General features: G+C 46.2%; 1 protein-coding gene across 4 annotated transcripts in view; it reads right to left on the bottom strand.

Moving 5' to 3' along the window:
- ITPR1 (inositol 1,4,5-trisphosphate receptor type 1) overlaps positions 1-20,018 on the bottom strand; it is a 159,909-nt gene that overhangs the window by 128,513 nt on the left and 11,378 nt on the right. For all 4 annotated transcript variants that reach the window (XM_041425478.1, XM_041425479.1, XM_041425477.1 and 1 more), the window contains exons 2-3: positions 17,084-17,191; positions 13,247-13,317 (exon numbers count right to left, since the gene is read on the bottom strand). In XM_041425478.1, coding sequence (XP_041281412.1) covers positions 13,247-13,317; positions 17,084-17,175 — 163 coding nt within the window. In that variant the 5' untranslated portion in view covers positions 17,176-17,191. The remainder of the gene's footprint in view (positions 1-13,246; positions 13,318-17,083; positions 17,192-20,018) is intronic.

The following is a 20,018-nucleotide window of genomic DNA, read 5'->3' on the forward strand; positions in this document are numbered from 1 at the left end:
TTTTTCCTTTTTATTTTTGGTTTTTGAAGACTTTGATATCTAGCTTCCAACATAATGTTTAACTTCAATCCTGCATTAAACATCAGAGCAAGGACCAGGCTCAGCAGACTTCTAAAAACCCAGAGCAGACAGACAAATCCAGCAAAGGTACAAGAAAGAGCAGCAAATGTAAACAGTGCAAAAACCTGGAGGGAACACAAGGTACAGCAAGATGGAATTAATTCAGTGTGAGAGGCAGAGGGCTCCCCCAACCCCTTCCTGGTTTTAGGCAGGAACAAATCCTGCTGAAGGATCACAAAAATCCTCAGTAGAGCACAAATCTATGCAGCCATCAGGTAGGAAAATAACACTGAAAGCTCAAAGAAAGGAATTTCTGCTCAGAAAACTCTCCTGTCCCTGGAAATGGCCTGAAAACAAAAAACCCCCATTCTTATGGTTTTTTTCCCCCAAAGAACTTTACTTTTTCTCTGAGGTTTTGGGATGTGCTTCTTTTTTCTGCTGAATTTCAGAAAATGAAAAACTTGGATATTTTCATGTTTTTTCTCAGCAAGGGATTCATGAAGAAGCTGGAAGAACAGAATATTTTCTCCTGTTCAATTCTGAACATTGTTTTACTCATTAGTGGGAAGAATAAGAATTCCATGTGGACCCCACATCTCCACACCTTGCTAAGATTTTTCCTCCCATCCTTGCACAGCCCGCTCTGTCCATTTAGTGGGTGCAGAGGCAGCACAGGGAATTGTGACACCCCTCTGGAAACACATCCTGAAACAGCTCAGCCTCAGCACAGCTGCAGGGCTTCCCCCTCAATCAAACTCTACAGAAAGGCACAGATTAAATCACATTTCTTCCCTTTACAGCTCTCCCTGCTACTCCTCTGCCTTCAAGGTCCTCCCAATATTGCTCAGCACTGAGGATTGGGAACACTGAGCAGCTGTGGTGATGCCTTCTGATCTTTCAAGGTAACTGCACCTAAATACTAAAAAATAAGCATGAAAACACATCCTTCTCAGTTACTTTTGCATCAGATAAAAACTACAAATTAAATGCCAACTGTGATATTAAGATTAAAAGGAGCTGCTGTGAAGTATTAGTGGATGTTCATAGCATAAGGTGCTACAATTAAACACAAAATCATCTCTACATGTTGTACTCTTTTCTCCTACAATGTTTATTTGTTTATGTATACATATATAAATATATACATGAACCTGTAAGGAGACTGCAATACAAATAAGCTGTTAAAACCCAGAGTTCTCTGCAGGCAAATTCTGATCCCAATGCAGAATTATCATCTGTCAAGTTGCCCAAATCATCTCAGAACGCAAAAACTTGCAGCACATGACAGGCTGCATATGGAAAAAATTATATTTGGGATTAAATCTTATAGATCATATTTGAAGGATCTTCTCCTCATTGTCATTTTTCATGACCAAGGCCATCTGCCTGACAGGGAGTGGGAGGAAAAATTCTTCACTTATTTTAAAGCTTGCCAATGCCAACCAAGAACGTTATTTGTAAAATCTATATTGCCTTCAGATTTACCTCCAGTCCCCAAGGCAGGAGTCAGGATGCTGCCATTCCTATTTACTGAATGATCTTTCTCCCTGCAGAGCCACCATCCCATAACACTGCCCAATGTTCCTGCAGCAAGCACACAATTCTCACTGCCCAGGAAAACGTGGTGATCGAGTCACTCTTACAGAACCTCCGTTTCTGATCAGTTTTTTTGGCAATCATGTAAATAGGGGACATGATATGCTTTTCAATCAACAAGGAAAATGCACTTCTGAAGGTCAGAACAAAGTCAGTCAACACCACCCCCAGTAAAGTTGCACCAAATCTCCAAAAAGCCTCTTTGCTCAATCCTGGAGTTAAGACACGAGCAAGAAGTCAAAGATACCTGGATGCATTTGCCATAAAAACCCAGTTAAATGCCCATGGAAATGCTTGAGCCAGGCTCTGTGCTGAAGCCATTTGTGCCCAGGCAGCACCACAGATCCAGCACTTGGTGCTGGAAATCAAAGCTGGGAGTCCGGAGCTTGTGCCAGATCAGCACTGCAATTCCTGTTTTTTGGGAGTTTTTGGTTTTAAAGCACCCCAGGGAACACCCAGCTCAGCCTCCCTGGTGCTGTCCTCCCCTTCAGAGGGGACTGACTTTTGGGAGGGGTTTTAAAGCACCCCAGGGAACACCCAGCTCAGCCTCCCTGGTGCTGTCCTCCCCTTCAGAGGGGACTGAACTCTCTCCACACTGCTGCTGCTCACACTCTAACAATGCTGAGATTTATTCCTCTTTCTCTGACAATAAAACGCAGCTTTAGGGCAGCAGGAGCAGCTGAGGGCTGGAATCCCCAACCCAAACCAGCCCCTTTGGACTGGCTCCCAGAGGTCTGGGCCACCAGCAGCCCAAACCTCTGTCCCCGAGGCTGCTCAAAGCCAAGTGGTGCTGCCTGGAGATCACGTGCTGCTCCAAAGGGAGGGAAAGCATTTTTACAGCTCTAGCTCAGATTTTTTCCTTTTCAGGATGGCTGCTCCCTCATCCAGCTCCCTCACTTCCTCATGCCTTCAAGTTCTGTGTTTATTTTTTCCTTGTGTAATTTTTAACCTCGACAAATAAAAGGGTTGACATTCACTAAATGCAAGGTCTAAGTGCTACCAGATTGCTTCTGCATAGCACAGCTCTCTGTATCGTCAATAAAACCCAGCTCTGGCATAATTTGTTCTGGTTCAGGCAGGGGAGGATCCTGTGGCAGTGTTTTCAGCACTGTCATGGCTTCTCTGCTGTCAGAAGAGCTTGCAGGAGACTTCTTCCTCTGATCATCTCACTGAGAGCCACAGCAAGGCTCTTCAACCACAACACAAGGAGTTCTGTTTCCACTGAACTTCTGTACATTACATAACCAAAGCAGATGATAATTGCCAACACTGAGGGCTCAGTGCTGACTATTTTCACAAATTAGGAATGAAGAAGTGTTAGCCCTAACACACAAGTCCCTCGAGCTCCTCTCTGACTGAATAGTTGTTCATCAGAATAAAATTTGCAAGGAACTCTGCAGGCAGTGTCAATCTGTAATGGCTATTCTGGTGTTTCCACACTCATGTGAGACATAAGGCTTCTTTTACACATTTGTCAGGGGCCACTAAAGCTAATCCAGGATTTTTGCAGCTCCCTACCCGCAGCCAGCCAGTTGCCAAGGAAGGAAACAAACAGTTTATTCCTAAAGATCCAGTCAGGTGCTTTTCAAGACTGACCTCAAAGCAGCAAATTCCTCTCTGGATGGCAAAACCATGCAAAGCAGTTTTCAGAGACAAGAACCTTCACCAACAGCTCACTTGTTTCCTGGAGTTTGGATCACAAACTTTCAAGTCAGGCAGGAAAGATTGGAGGTTTTTATACACTCAGGTCCCAAACCAGCAGCAGATCAGCACTGGCACCCGGATCTGCAGCCAGCAATGTGAAGAATGCAGCTGGAGGTGCTGGAACTGCAGTGGCAGCTGGAGGAGAGAGATCCCACTCAGGTGCTGACACATTAAGCAGCACCCTTCATGCTGAAGGATGAATCCAGACCCTGCAAGGAGAAGGGCAGAACACTCCATCTCCAGCAGGGTGGGAAGGGAGGGAGATGTGAGTGGCACAGGCTGTTTGCTGAGGACACCTGGCAAGGTCTGCCTTCCCTCACAGCACATTCTCATGCTGCTGGCAGCCTCACCACTTTCCTTCTCAAACACAAGCACTCACAGCTTCACCTCCCTGAGGCACCACCACTGCAGGCAGGACTCTTGCTCAGCGAGGAATAGGCTGCCCAGAAAATCAGAAGTGAAATTATTTAACTTCTGGGTTGGGTTCCTCTTGGACTAATGACTTCCAAGTGGCACTTGGACACAGCACCTGTAGGGCCTCCTTGATATGGGTACTAGGCACATTTATCTCTTGTCTTCTTAAGTAAACAACCTGAACTAAACAGACTTTTGAATTGTAACTCATTTTGAAGTATAAAGCCTTATTTTCTAAGTAAAATAACTGAGGTTTTTAGTGTAATTTCCTGCTATTGCAAGCAGCACAGAATCTCACTGTGCCCTAAAAGCAGGAGAAGGGAGATGACACAGAACACAGTGACACAGATGAGCTCCCCTGGGGTGTCACAGGGCATTCACCTGCTCCCTCTGAACAGCCAAACACCTCAGGACCACAGCAAGTCAAGGCACGAGAGGAAATCAAACCTGGCCACAGAGACATGTCAAGGGGAAAAGCTTGAGAGGCCAGAGGTGGCTCCCCAGAGCGTACTGGGGAAGGCAGACCTAAAAACAAAACTCCTGCAGCATCAACGTGCAAATCTAGGTGTGAGCTGGAGGATCCAGGAGCACAGATCACACCTTCCCTGTGTGCTCATCAGCAATCAGCCAGCCAAGGGGAGCCAAGAGGCTCAGCCCTGCAAGTGTCAGCACTTCCAAGCTGCAAATGCCGCTCTGAACCAAACCTGAGTGCGTTTGGCACCAAATGTTTGTGCTCCCACACAGCCAGCACAGCCCACAGCTCAATCCTGGGATTGTCTTCAAGGCAACTACAGCTGCTTTTGAGTGAATACAAGCATTTTTAACCTCAGCTACAAAGCCCTGCCACAAGAGCTGATGATCCACTGGTAACTTTAATCCACTGGTTAGCAAATTCCAGGAGCTCCCACCAAAGTGGGAAGCATCATTTAGATGATCCTTGCCTAAAAACCTTTCCCTGTGTATTTTGGTGGCTCAAGCACCCAACAGCAGGTGAACACAGCTCCAAACAGAAGTGAGGAACAGACAGCCCACCCAGCCTCCCACCCCAGCCTTGCCTATTCTGTAGTTTTTTTATATTTTTACCCAAATAACCAGCTTGTACATAAGAAAACAATAATTCATCATAGCTCCTGTACTGCAAAGAAACAAATCTTTGGCTCCATGTTACCACAGTTGGATAAAACCTCACCCAGGCCAGGTCAGTGAGCCTGGGCACCATAAATGCACTCTCAGAGGTGTTCTGGACTGCCAGCAGGATTTTACACCCCACAGCTCACCTGAGGCTCTCAGCACTTTAGATAATGAATGTACAGCTCAAGATGTTCCCAGTACCTGGGAGACAGCTGTCCTCACACACAGGGCTTTTTCCACACAATTTATGACATTACCCATCTGTCTGCATCCTTCTAAAGGAGTGAGCCTCCTTTCCCTGCAGAGCAGAGCCTGAGCTGGCAGCAAACACAACACCCACCCCGAGGTTTACCTGAAGGCTCTCTGCAAGCGTTTGGGGTTGCTGAGACTCCCCAGCACCTCAGTCCTGAACAGAACAGCTCACAGAACAGACTGAGAGCCTCTCAGAAGAAGAGCAGAGCTGATGGGGTGTACAGAAGAACACACTTGACTACTCTAAATATTAAGTGAACCACAAATTTTAATAACTTCGCTATATTAGAAGATAGGCACCAATGTCACCCCACCCCCACAATTCATCAAGGCATTTCACTCCCTTGGGCTCTTGTGACTAAGTATAATATTTCATTAAATATCCTGTTCATACTGGCTTATGTACTAGGGAACACACTAATTTTAGAAAACTGATTAGCTAGTTCTTTCTAACCGAATGTTATTGTAGCTAAGGTCAGATTTTGCACTGAAACTATGGCAACAAAGCCACAGTATTCTTTTGTCTACAAGGTTGGGACCAGGTTTATTAACACAACTGCTCTACTTAATAGCTCAGCACTGCTTTTTGGCAATCCCTTCCTCAATCCTACCTGAAATACCCTGAGCTTTCCACGGGGAAAAGGCTCAGACCTGCAAGAGTTGAGAAAGAGTAAACAAAATGCTCTTTTGAGCACTTATTTCTTCAGTTTTGGGCACAGTCAACCCCCCTTGTCCCACACAGGGACACGTCAAGATGGAACTGCCACCCCCATTTGCAGAGGGACCAAGTGCACAGATCAAACCTCTTCCCAGGACAGAGATAATAATAAATTAAATCCCCCTCCTTCCTCTGCTGTACCTGAACCAACAGATGGGGTTTCACAGAGCCTTCCAGTTATGCATATTAATGGCACTCTCTGTTTCAAAGGGCCTTTGCTCTGCCTTCATCTCCATGCAAACATCCCAGATGAAAGCTCTTGAAGCCCACAAGTTGGCAGACAGCTGTCTGGGCACAGAGCAGGGGGGAAACACAGCCCAGGCACTCTCTGTGCCCTCAGAGCTCCTCCTCTGTCCCCAGGTGTCACATGGACCTGGACAGACCCTCTTGTGCCACACAGACCTTTCCCATCCATCTCAGCACCCCACCAGTGGGACACACACAAAATCCTGACCACATTCCTCCATGAAGCCAGTGATTATTCAGCCAGTCATTTATCTCTGCTGAGCACATCAGCACAGAATCCCTGCAGGGTTTGGGTTGGAAGGGACCTTAAAGCTCATCTCAATCCCAGCCTGCCATGGCAGGGACACCTTCCAGTGTCCCAGGAACCATCCAGCCTGCTTGGGATGCCACAGCTGCTGCTCAGGCTAACAGCACCACAGAGCCAGGATGTCTTTGGGATATCCTGGCAGTCCATCACAAATAATGGGTAACAGAGCACCACAGAGTCAGGATGTCTTTGGGATATCCTGGCAGTCCATCACAAATAATTTCCCACAAACTTGTCTGGCTTCACAGGCCACTAAGGAACCACTGCAAGGGGTGTGGGAAATAAAATAAAAACAGCTTTCCAATTAACTCCCCATGATAAAAAACCCAAAAAACCTTTCCTTGGATTCCTGCATCCCCCTGATCAGGGCATCCCAAGCCTTAGCAGATATAAAGCAAACCTGTATGCATGGAAAAGCAACACTTCCCAGCTTTTTAAAATACCTAAATGCTGCAGTGGCAATGGTCCCCAACATCTGCTTGCACGTAGGCTGCAGTGGGTTGAAGTTTCACAATTCAGAGACAGGATTCAGGATTTCTTCATCTTATAAAGGGCAGCAAATTCAAATGCATACAAGCAGTTGGCAGTTTTCTAGTGCAGCTCTATAAATACTGAAAGATTCCTCATCAAGGCAGCAAAATGTATTTTGGATTTAACTACAACCTAATTCAGCAAGACTGATTTTTTTTTACTCAAAATGATCAATGCTTCAATTTTGAATTAAAAAAAAATTATAGGCACAACAACAGACTGTATTTTTATAATTTTTCTCTTCCATCAAACAAGTTAAAACAACTTATTTTGATTTTACACTTCTTATTTTGACTTTTACTCTTTCTGAAAAGGGGGTAAAAGGCATCTTTTTTCTTTTTATGGTGTTTGGCTGTAAAACAGAAGTTGCTAAGTGGGTATTCACTATTATGCTCCACTTTATACTTCTGGTATTCAGCACAGGCATTTTAATCTGACTTGGACATCTCAAAATTGGAAAGAAGTTTCTATTGCACTAAGTGATGGATGTCTCTGCAAGAAGGCTTTGGCCTCAGCACTCAGGCACTCCCCAAAGTTCTGCTTCCTGCACGAAAAACAAATCCTGCTATTTGAACTGCTACGATCAGAGGGAGAAAAAGAAGCCATATTTAGACTCTAGTTTAAATATTCCTTAAAGGAACCCAGGCACTTTAATAATGAATGCATCCAAGCATTTCAGCAGCATTAGAAACTCCATGCTCAGAAGGAAAAGAAGCCCAGACTTGGCTGTGCAGCTCAGGTCTATCCCATCCTCTTCACCATCACTCCAGCTCAGGCTGTGCAGCTCAGGTCTATCTATCCCATCCTCTTCACCATCACTCCAGCTCAAACCTCTGCAGAACACCCACCCCAACTCAGCTGAGAGAGTCAAACAATTCAGGCTATTTCACATCAAAGTTTAAAAAGCTGATATCATCCCTTTCACCACGGCAGACCAGGAAAGGTGTGTGTGGAGAGCACCAGGATTCAAGGCTGATCCCACAGAAACTCCTGAGGAACACAGGGGTGGCACTGAAGCACCCAAAGGGCTCTATCTGCTGCTCATAATCCTCCAAAACAACAGGCACAGGGACCTGGTTATTTGTTTTAGCTTGTTTTTTCATTTTCCTAAGTGTTTGGGAAAATTAACTATGTGACCCTCCAGCTGAAAGAATCCCTAATCTCAGCCCTGATGCCAAAGCATAAACAAGCTTGGCCTAGCTAAAAAAGGGTAAATAATGTGTATGTGTGCAACAGAATTGCAGAGCCTCCAGCAGACCTGCATGAATCACAGATTTCCTTCATATTTTTCCTTCATATGGAGTTTCCTTCATGTAACACAAAGCAGGAGTGGGGAGGCTTCAGATCAGTGATGGCAAAGCTGTGAAGGACAAAATATAAAACATTTCTGCCGGGGAGAAGCACATCAACTTCATCAGTGCTGAGCACAGGGATAACTCAAGAACATCCATCAAAACTGTGGATATTGGGAAGGAATTGTTGCCTGGGAGGGTGGGCAGGCCCTGGCACAGGGTGCCCAGAGCAGCTGTGGCTGCCCCTGGATCCCTGGCAGTGCCCAAGGCCAGGATGGACCAACCTGGGACAGTGGGAGGTGTCCTGCCATGGCAGGGGTGGCACTGGATGAAATACAAAATCCCTTCCAACCCCAGCCATTCCATGATCCATACTAAATACCGTTTTTACAGCCATATCATTATAAATTAAAGCTGCCTGGGGAGTTCCTCCCTCTGCAGCTCCGAGGTGAGCCCCCAGGGCTGGCCCCCAACACCTGCAGAGGCAGCAGCCACAGGAGCTCAGCATGGATTAGGATCAAAAGAACAAACAGAATTTGAACTACTCCTCTTCTGCTTCGCCATGAGGGTATTTTAAGTCTAAGATATGGGTTCATTCCTTGAACATCTTGCCAAAAAAAGAGTGTTGCCCAGCAACTACTAAAACAATGTTCTGGAAGGAGGGAGCTGCCGGACAAATTAACCCAGTGAGTGCCCTTTTTGCCAGAGTTTCCAGCAGCTATTGCAGAGCTGCTGGAAAGGCTGGCAGACAGCTCTGCATCCCAAATAAAGAGCTGTAAGGAATTTCCTGAGCAGCCTGTCAGCCAGACTGCTCTGCTGTAGTAGCAGTGTCTTGCATTAAACAAACACGCTCGGCTCGGCGCGGGGCTGCGCTCCAGCACAAAGAACACAAACAAGGCTCTGCAAACGCACAGTCCGGCTGACTGAGCACACAGCAGCAGCCCCAGCAGCAAACCTCCAGCCCCGGGCTCTGCTGCAGCTCCTGCAGCATGGCAGGGCTCGGTGGCACTCGCAGAAGAAGGAGCTGCGTGTGGATTTCAGGAGGAATGATTTCCAGCGGGGCTCCAGCCCAGCTGAGGGTCAGCTCCAGTTCACACTTCCCACATCAATCCATGCACGTTAAAAGGGAATTCATTTCTGGCCGCTCCTCAGCTGAACAGTCACACTCAAAGATGGCAATTGGAGCTTAATGAAAACATTCAATGTCTTTTCTGTTTAAAGAAGTGCAGGTAACTAAGGGAATGTCACACTCTTTCTTTTTTTGGAGACTCATACAAGGAGGATTTCTTCCAGGAATCTCATCTGTACACAGTACATTCACAACAGTTAAGCAAAAAAACCTCTTCTGCATATTAACATTATTAAAAAGAAACACCCTAATGAATGCACTCTTCGGTCTTCACATTTTGAAAATCAGTTTTAGAGGACTTTTGAACTGTTTGCAGCTGGAGGCATGAAGGGCCAGAGAAATGCTGTACTTGAAACAAAAAACCCAAACACACCCAAACCACTGTATTTAAAGTGGACACAGAAAGCCAGAATAAAAAAAAAAAATCCACTGAAATCTTAGACCATAATTGCCATCCAACCTCAAACCACTGACCTCAGGTGCTAAATAATTCTCCTTGGAATGGAAAATAAGTAAGAAAACGATCAGCCTTCACACCTTCCAGTGATCAGATGAATATTTTAATGACCTAGAGGCACCACAGCATTTAACACGTGAAATAACTGCAGGTAAACACTCACAGGAACTTGAGTGTGCTGCACTACCTTCCTCTGGAGCCCCTTCCAACTCCAACACTTGACTTTTTTACCATCTAATAACCCTGGAATTCTTTGTTTTGAAACCACCTCATTTACACATTTACTCCACACTCCAACCCTGAACACCACCCGCCCTCTGACTCTCAGCTGCCTCTTGCACCTCACCCTTTCCAGGGCTCCCCCACCTCCAGCTCCATCTGTCAGCCAACTTTTCCCACAACCAGTGTCAACAAAGGCAGTGCTGGTGTCCCCAGGATGCTCTGCTCCTTCTGTCCCTCCCAGCTCCAGCACATCCTCCTGTCCCACCACACTGACTCCAAGCCAGTCCTTTTCCAAGCAGTGATTTCCCAGCACACAAACCCCACCTCGGCTGGGAAGGGGCTGTTTTTAGGAACACATTGCTCAGGCAGGGCTATTTTCACACCACCAGCAGGTTACCAGTGTTTAGTGACAGAACATACTCACATTTAGGCACTGCTGCCAAATCCTTCTCTGCAGGCACAGGGGTGGGTGCACACACACCCCCAACTTTGTGCACAGCAGTTCTGCCCCATTTTAAGGGTCTGAAGTAGAAAGAAAATCCCCCATCCTCTAGAGCAGGGCCTTGCTGCTGCCACCAGATGCAAAGGATTAAATGTAGCCTTGGCAACATGACTTTTTACAACCTGAAGCACCTGTGGTTAGGGGAAAAAGCAGGGTGGGTTCATTCTGCCACTGGATAGACAGGCTTGAGTTTCACACTGAATTTTCTTGGAGTCATCTATGCATATCTAAGCAGTCAATCTTGCTTCTAGAGATCTCTCCTCACGTTGATTAAGCATGAAATTTGTATTTACAACAGTTTTACATCTGCCCACGGAAGACAGAGCTGCTCTAAGGAGCTCAGAATGACACTTCTCAAAAAATGGTACCAAAAAGGAGATCCCCAAGCCTGGCCAAAGGTGACAGGCTCAGTGTCCCTCCCAGGAGGGGACTGACCTGCACCTGGACACCCTGGAACACAGGGACATAAACCAGGTCACAGAACCACACAAGTGTTTTCCCAGTCCTCTCTAAGGGTACAATCCATGTCACTCCCATTTGATTAATTTTCTTCTCGCTCCAAGCAGATTTTGGAACATTCCTTCATAATCACCAGTGCCTGACCCCACTCCTCAGGCCCGCAGCTGCTGTGATGACCAACATGATTCACAGGATGGTTTGGGCTGGAAAGGACCTCAAAACTCATCCCCTCCCACCCCCTGCCATGGCAGGGACACCCCCTGCACCCAGGCTGCTCCAAGCCCCACCCAACTGCTGCATAAAAATGGAGTATTTTCCATTTCTGCTGAAGATGAGGTGATAAACTCCATTATTACTTCTTCTGAACATATTTATCACAGAAAGCATTTTATCTCAGACTACACTTACAAAGTACGTGTATAAATAAGAGAAAAGGCTGCTAAAATTTTATGACTTTTGTTGCCATTTACCATTAAGCATAAACCTCCCCATGAAAGCTTCACTGAAGTAACTACAAAGGCTGGAAAAGGTTCACACCATTCTTTCTCCCTGTATAAATTATAAGTAATATGAGAACATTTACAATGTCTAACCACGGTGTTTTATGTCAGACAAATGTCTCTCTGTACTTGCAGTTCCTAAACTGTGCTAGCAAGAATTGCCTTTTTCTCATTCTTTCCTCTCTCCCCGTCTCTCCCTCCGCCTCCTTCTGCACCCAGCAGTCTCAGTCAAATCTGCCTTTATTCTTCCATACCATTTTAACATCAAGAATGCCTCCAAAGTCAAGGCTCTGCTTCAAATAACAGCATTGTTCTTCCCTGGAGAGCTTTCCACCTAATGCTGAAACTTCCCCAGGTTGCCTCTTTAGTGTTTCAATTATCAGCTCTTCAGTTTTCCAGGAAAAAGGGAGAAAAACCAACAAGAACTCACAGACTTCAGCAATATTTTAAAAGGAGAGCTGCGTTATATGTGACATCATGTCATGGCAAAAAAAAAACAACCAAAATCACTCAAATAACAGCAAGCAAAACCAGCAGCACAGACTGGACATGATTTTCAAGGGCAATCACCTGCAGTTCTGGCCAAACCTCAATAGAATTATGGTGATTCTGAGACCCTGGCAAAGGCAAAGCATAACCAAGGAAACAAGATTCATCCAAAGAAACAAGACACAGGTGCTGCTACACCTGAAACAATAAAATCCAGACCAAAATTGTAGAATATTTGGCTGAGTTATCCTCTAGGTAAAAGATGCAACCCAGGGGTGAGAAAAAGAATTCAAGGTCTTTGCAAACAAAATCCCAGTGAGTGCTTCTCTTCCTGTCTGAGGCCTTTCTTGCACAAGTCAGTCCTTGCCAAACTGAAAAGCAGAGCACTAATTTCTTATCACTGAGCATAAGTTTCCTGGCAGAATTGAAAGCAAAGCCCAAGGTAGCTCATATCAAATTAGGTCAGATAACAATAGTTGTGGCTAACACTTGCTCCTTTTTATTTTCCTCCTCCCTGAGGTTTGGTGCTGGGTAATTAGGAAGAAGGTGTGATAGAACGGAGAAAAAGAAATGAAATGCCCAGGGATTGTGAACATTTGGACAGATCTGAAAAGCAGACGACTGACAACCCCATCCCCTCACACAGCTTTCTTCATTCCTGGGTTTGGCTGGGAGAGAGCTGATCTTCCTTGCAGTAGCTGGTAGAGCCACATTTTGGATTTGTGCTGGAAGCTGTTGCTAACACAGGGATGTTTCAGTTACTGCTGAGCAAATCTCTGCTCCTCACCTCCCCCATGAGGGCTGGGGGGCACAGCCAAGCCCAGGATGTCCCAGCCCATGGGCATCACACGGGATGCAGAGCTGGGAGTGCCTGTGGAGGTGGCATTTGTCTTGGCCCAACACCTGCCTGCCCATGGGAAATGGGGAATCAGTTCACTCTTCTGCTTGGCTGCTGGGTGAAGCTTTTCCTTTATCTACTGAACTGCTTTGTCTGAACACTCTTCCTCTCCCAGCTCTCTCCCCCACCCCTCTGGGTGGGGCTGACTCAGGTTAAACCATCACAGTCCCACAGACATTCAACACACACATTTTTCCTCACGGGATATCATCCATAGAAGAAGATGACACTAAAATATGCTACAGAAAGCACAGATGCTAGAAATTGTTACACATCACTGCACAAAGCAAAGAATCATTCTTCTAGGCAGAAGGGTAAGGAGCTGTCTGGCCAACTTACCTCTGAATTTTTTGGGTGGGTTGTTAAGATCACCTGCTTCTGGCTGTACAACACACCGATCATCCACAAGGCTGCAAAGAAATGAGCACTGAAGTGAGATTCCATCCCCTGCAGCCCCTTCCCTCCTCCTCAACAAAACCAAAGTCGTTCAACTTGCAATATTTCATCCGAGTGGCCACTTCAGCAGAAGACATTCCCCAAATGCCAACTTATGCCAGATCTTTCTAAGAAGCATGCAGCTAATTTTTACTGTTGCCCAGAGCTATGCTCCTGGTAGGTGGGACAATAAATAAGTCATTGCTCCTGTGTTCTGCATCATCCTTATGCTCATCCCCTGCTCGAGGTGCAGACAGAACAGCCCATATTCTAGGGAGGTGACAGACAGCCTCAGGACAGCTCCTGCCTCTTGGACAGATTTGAGTCACGCTGCAAACGTGTTTATATGAATAGAGAACAGGGAAATATGACAGCTATGCAAACTGGACACTGACCCTGTGACCCCTCCAGTATTAAGAAATGGCAGGAACAGTCACTGCCACGATAAAAATTGACTCCTGAGAGAAAGGAAGGCACAAATGTACCCTCCTGCTCACCAGCCAGGCACGGGGTGAGCTGAGGGACTGAGCCAACCTCCTCCTGGTCTGCCAGGAAGAGGGGGAGCTGGACAAGCAAAAACCCAAGAGATTCCAAGAGGGAATGCCAGGACAGAGCTGTCTGTCCCTGCACAGCCCCCACAGGGTCAGCTGAAATCCCAGAGAATAAAGGGAATGGTTAGGAAGCCCCTGTTCCCACTGCTCTGCCTGAGCAGCTTTGGATCAAGGTGGAGTTGGGCTTTTCCCAAACACTGCTTCCAAACTGGGAAATTGCACCTGTAACCAAACACTTGGGGGCTCTGGGGCTTGATTTGATCCTCAATTTGGCCCCTTACAACCAATCTGTCAAAGAGGCTTTCTACACAAACGTAGAAAGTAAAACTCCAAGGTCAAAGGTTTGAGAGGTCCATTCTCATGCAGAATCAACTTGAGGAAGACTGAGACCTAGAATATGAGAGTTGTTCCTTGCAGAGGCTGCTCACATGCAGGGAGCATCTTGAGACAACAATTAGAGAAAATAAGGAAGTGCATTAAAATTAAGAGATCAGAGAAAGTAAGAGGGCTCAACAGTTTTATGCATCTAAGATTTGCATATGCAAACATTCAGAGTGAATTGCTTTTTCCCCATGGATTTTCTCCCTACTCAGTACTATATTTATATATATATATGTGCTCCAACACGAATGGTATTAACATTTGAGCTGAAGCACCTGCTTCTGGTGAACAAAGGGCCAAAAATATCCAGGAAACAGGTTACTCTGATCATCCCATACAGATAATCTCAGTGCAATACACCCCTCTCGTCTGAGATTAAGTTGAAAGTAAAGAGGAACGTCCCAAACTAGTAAGAGGAAAATTTTACAGGGTGAGAAACACGAAAGGGGATATATTGTACACCAGTAATCATCATGATGACAGCACTGAGTTTGGGAAACAGCAAGAGTAAAGTTCTGATTAAGCAACATGTCATAGGAATATTCAATAGGAACACTCTTCAGAGATTTAGGACAGCATTAGAATGTAGAGTGGTATCTGCTCCTCAACCTTCAGGAACCACAGAACAAGTCATTGCACATTGTTATGACATCAGACTGTCAAAACTCCACATGGGCTGGAGGACAATTACACCAAATCTTTCCTTTGCTGCTTTAATTTTCTCCAGGACAAAGACTAAATTAAATATGGGACAAAACTAATTTGATTACAAAGGCTTATTAAGATGATAATGCATTTCATGTTTCACATAGCAATTAGGATTTCTGGCTTAAATTAGGCTCAGAGATATGTGGCCATTATATAATGCAGTTACCTTAAAACAGCCCTAACCAAATCAAAGGGGAGGCCTGAGCACTGAGGGGTCTTTAGGCCTGCCACGAGAACATCTCATCAAGCCTAGGAAACACACGTGCTTGGGGCCTGTCATGTCCACAAGGACTAGCCATGGTGAAAAACTGCTCAGCAATGCCCTCAGAAGCCACAGCCACTGCACGCTGGTCATCATGCACCGCGTGGGGTTCCGCATGGCAGAACAACTTTCTACTTGGTCTGGAGTTATTCACTGCCAAACTCGCTTCAGGACTGGGAAGAGGAACAGTAGGCAGATGTAGAGGATAACTCATGTTGCCAGTGCTCAGCAGATAGTATTTGGCCCGTTACACAGCTGATCCAGGGCTGCAGAGTGCACGCGTCATATTTGACGAGGACCTGGGAAATTTGTCAAATACATTTGCCAAATACTATTCGACCAACCCTACTTACTACATCCCCTGCTTTTATCATACCTTCTCTCCTTTCTGGCAGCATCCCATATTTTCTTCTCTTTCCTATAATAGATCATGGTGCATCTTCAGTGTCTGCTTCCTTCTCTGCCCCCTTATTTTCCAGAATCCTAATAGCTAGAGGACTAAACCTACAAGTTAGTTTGGAGTCACTCAGGTGAGATTCCAGCCCATCGTTTCCTGCCGAGGCACTTACCAGGATGCTGTCTCTGTACCCTGCTTGGGAGCTCCATTTATCAGATGCATCTGGGCTGCAGGCATCAAAAAATGTGCTGTGACTGTGCCCACCCTGAGGCCCTTAGGGCTACTGGAAGCGAGCAAGGGCAGGCTGTGTGTGTGTGTGTGCCCCTCGCTGCTCCTGCCCTCAGCAACAGGGGCCAGAGGTGCTCCTGGAGCTGCTCACCCTGCAAGGGCTCCTCCCCGAGCAGCACCCAGCTCCTGATGTTAAACAAGGGCAGGCTGTGTGTGTGTGTGTGTCCCTTGCTGGGCACAGCCCCGTGTGCCACACGCTGCTCCTGCCCTCAGCAACAGGAGCCAGAGGTGCTCCTGGAGCTGCTCATCCTGCAAGGGCTCCTCCCCGAGCAGCACCCAGCTCCTGATGTTTGCAGAGGTTCCTCCTCAGCAGGATCAAACATTCCCTGGCCTTCCTCAGAGCTGCCTTCCAACCCCATGGCTCTGCTCTGCCAGCTCGCGCTTTTCCCACGTGAAAAGCTGATTTTGTGGTTCATGGAGTAGCGTTCCCTTCTCCCTGCTGCAGGGCACCTGCCCCTGTCCGTGGGGAAGGCAGCACAAAGGGGCTCTGTGGGAAGCACAGGGGGCAGGAGCTGGCACAACACAGCTCCCACTGCAGCTCCACAGCTCTGGCAAAGCACAAGGGTCAAAACATCTTCTCCTTTGACAGGAGGAAAACAATTTTGTTTGTAGGAGAAACCTCAAATTAAACCTTAAATTTTAAGGCCAAACTAGCTGCAGCAGTGAGTTACTGGTATTTAAACCACTTGGCTCGGGGATTTGATTTATTTTTTTGTTAGATATACATAATTTTTACACTACTTCCATTGCCTGTGCTACATCCTTTGTGCAGTCAGCAGAGTGCACTGGGGTCTGCTCATCCCTGAATGGGGAAGGGGCAGGGAGGGACAGGACGGGACACACGGATGGACACGGGACAGACAACAACACGAAAATCATTGGATTGCATTCATTCCCCTCTACCCCTCCACTTGACAAGGTTCCTCCTCCCCACCAAGGACATCAAACTGCACCACAGCCATGGATACATCTCCAGCCTCCCAAAATCTACCTTGCCAGATTCACTTTAGGCCATTTTTAAATGTAGGGCCAAATCCATCCATAAAGCTCCCTTGCTTTAGCCAGTATTCCCTGGGATCAGGCTCAGGAGAGCTAGCTGAGCTCTGCTAGTCCTTCTTACGGTGTTTTTAATACAAGAGAACAGCTGTTCTTACCCCAAAGTGCTAATAAATCCATTTGTTGAGCCCTCTGCATAGAGAGAACAAATATCTCCAATATGAAGGAAGCTCGACATCTTGTCAGTCATCTCTGGCTTATTGCCCCTGGAAGAAAGAATAAAGAATAAAGCACAACATAAATCAGGCAGAATTCCTTGGTGCAGCTACCAGAGGTTACAGCAACAGGAGCCTTTGCCTTTGATTGTTGGTTTGTTTGAAAAACCGAGCAGGTTCTCGCAGTGGAGCTTCAGGTATCAAAGAAAACCCAGCAGGCCAGAGTGCTTGCTTGGAAAAATAAACCAGGGAAAAACAAGCAGCTACTGGCAACCCATTCCACGTGGGACTGCTTCACAGGCAGGCATTCATCCCAGAGGATGCTGGATTTCAGTGCAGCTGCACCAACCATTCCATCCCACCTGCCAGAGGGAACAGGGGAGAGGGGACTGCTGCCTATTTGTATCTAAATCACATTTCTTTGCCAGAATTAAAGGCAGATTTAAGCATCCTTTAAAGGTTCCCCTTTATGCTGGAATGGTGCTTCTGAGAAATTCAAAATATTGACCTGATTCATGACACCACCAGCCTCCTGCTTACACCCACAAGCCCAAAATCAGAATTAGGTGAAGACCCACTCTGCATTCCTGACAACAGATTTTGCATGTTAAAACAAAGATTAAGACTTTTCCAAAGTCAAATGCTTTATCAGGAAACCAGACCCTTGTGAAATCAGTAATACTTCAATCCTGGGTTTAAAATAGATGGCTTAAATGTAACACTGAGGAGACAGACACTGAGTGTTGCCAGCTTCAACTGTATTAAGAACTTGATTTTCTCTAAAGCCCCAAGTCCAAATGACAGAGGATCCACCTGTCAGTTCAATAAATATAGAAAAAAATTGAGTTTCAATCTGTCACAGCAACAAAGAGCCAACACAAGCCCGGATAAAAAACCCAACAGGACAGATTTTCAAAGACCTCTTTCCCAAGCCCATTTACTGGTTTCCTGGAGATCCTCCCAAGCCCTGCTTTTTGATCCTTTGAGTTCAAAAGGCCCAAGCAGCTCCTGTGGTTGAGGCTCCAACCAGCAGGAGCAGCAAGGCTCTCACAAGCTGCTCCTCCTGGCAGGCTGTGAGCCCTGCCAGCCAGCACTGCCCAGGGCACGCTCCCACAGCCGAGGAAAAAGAACTCAGAACATCTCCTCCCTCCATCTCCATCACACCCAAAGAGGTGCCCAATGCTCCAAGAGCAGGAGAGGGGAGCAGCAGGAAATTCTGCTCTTTCTAGAGCACAGCCCTGCCTGTACAGGGATAAACACCCCCTTTCCCTGGACAGTGTCTTGTTTACCAGGAGCAGGTTGTTAGGGAAGCCTGGAGCTCAACAAGGACAAGTTCATGGAGATCTGAAAGGTGATGACTGCAGCTATGAAAGGGCAATAAAAACCTAAAGTTACAGTTTTCTTCTGAAAAGCTCCAAGCAGCTCTCCCTCCTCACTCCCAAAAGATCTGTGCTGCTAGGAATAACAATTACAACTTTCATCATTATTAAATCAAAGCACACCATGGACATTCTATCCCTGCAAATCTGTGTCACTGGTACAGAGAAAAACAAATCCAGGAAAACCAAGAGACAACAGGCCAGGCTGATATGCAGGTAAAGGGGTCTCAGCTCCTCTGGAATCAAATCTGGGTGCACACCACACCAAACCCTTTGGCTCCAGGCTGCTTGTTAAATGCCAAGTCCTTCAGCCACTGCATGTTACACAGTCTGTTCCCATTCTTTCTTGATAAGTGGACAGAAAAACATTGCTACCTATTTTAAGATATATGCCAAGAAACATACAGAAATATGCAGAGTGACTGAATTAGCAGCACTGGAAATACAACTTTCCCCATTTCCTGACTTGGATGTTAAACTACCAACTTCAGACTAAAAAACTTTTCATCCCTCAAAATTAGGCTCAGCCCTGAATTAATACAGCCCAAAGCAAAAGCTGTCTAAGCCAACAAAAACCACATATATTCCCAAATTAACCCTTTCTAGCTGGAATTATTTTTCCTTTCCAGGCTGTTGGGGGTGTTACTTTTTCCTCACAAGAAGCAGATGTTCACCACAGCTGTTCTCAAGGGAATGTGAAGGTCAAAACTATTGACTTCCATTTGAGATTTTTTTCTTGGCAAAAAAAAAAATCTCAGACCATTGCCCAAAACCAGGCTCAGGGATGGACAAGCAAATTCCTGCATCACTTTCCAGGACACAGCCTCAATTTTTCTCACATTTTCTTCATTGAGGAAAATCCCACCACACCATGAAATTGTAACTCTGATATATCATGATAGTTCAACCCCCCCAAAAAAGCTCTTCTGCAATTTACTGACAATTCCACTAATAAAGAGCTTCACCCAGAACCATCACAGAGTTCTGGATAACACAAAGGTGGCGTTAAGCCTGGCAGCAGTTCAGAAATTCCACTAATAAAAGGTTTATCAGCTTCACCCAAACCATCACAGAGTTCTGGATAACACAAAGGTGGCGTTAAGCCTGGCAGCAGTTCAGTGAATTGAACAGCTGGGCTCTTCACCAATCCTTAGAATTTCTGGATGGGCTTGCAGAGACATCCCCATCCCTGCAGAGCTGGGTTTGGGGTGCAGCCTGGAACCCCAGCCTCTGCTGCTCCCACCAGGAGAGCTGTGCTGGAGTTTGGCTTCACAAAGGGCTGAGCTGGCTACAATAACCTTCTTTCCCAAGGCTTAGGCAGGGATTAATCACCATGTAAGTCCTCACTGCCCCTTCTCCTGATTTCTGAATACTGTTCTAACACTCTTCAGAGTGATGCCATCCCCAACACACCAGGGGATGCTCCACCACCACCTGGGGAAGCAGGCAGCCAATTCCCACTGGGCTGAGCCTCTTCTAAAACCCTGATTTATCCTCAG

Source organism: Onychostruthus taczanowskii, unplaced genomic scaffold (genome assembly GCF_017590055.1).
Source record: "Onychostruthus taczanowskii isolate IOZ18803 unplaced genomic scaffold, ASM1759005v1 scaffold9, whole genome shotgun sequence".
In the NCBI taxonomy this organism is placed as follows: Eukaryota; Metazoa; Chordata; class Aves; order Passeriformes; family Passeridae; genus Onychostruthus; species Onychostruthus taczanowskii.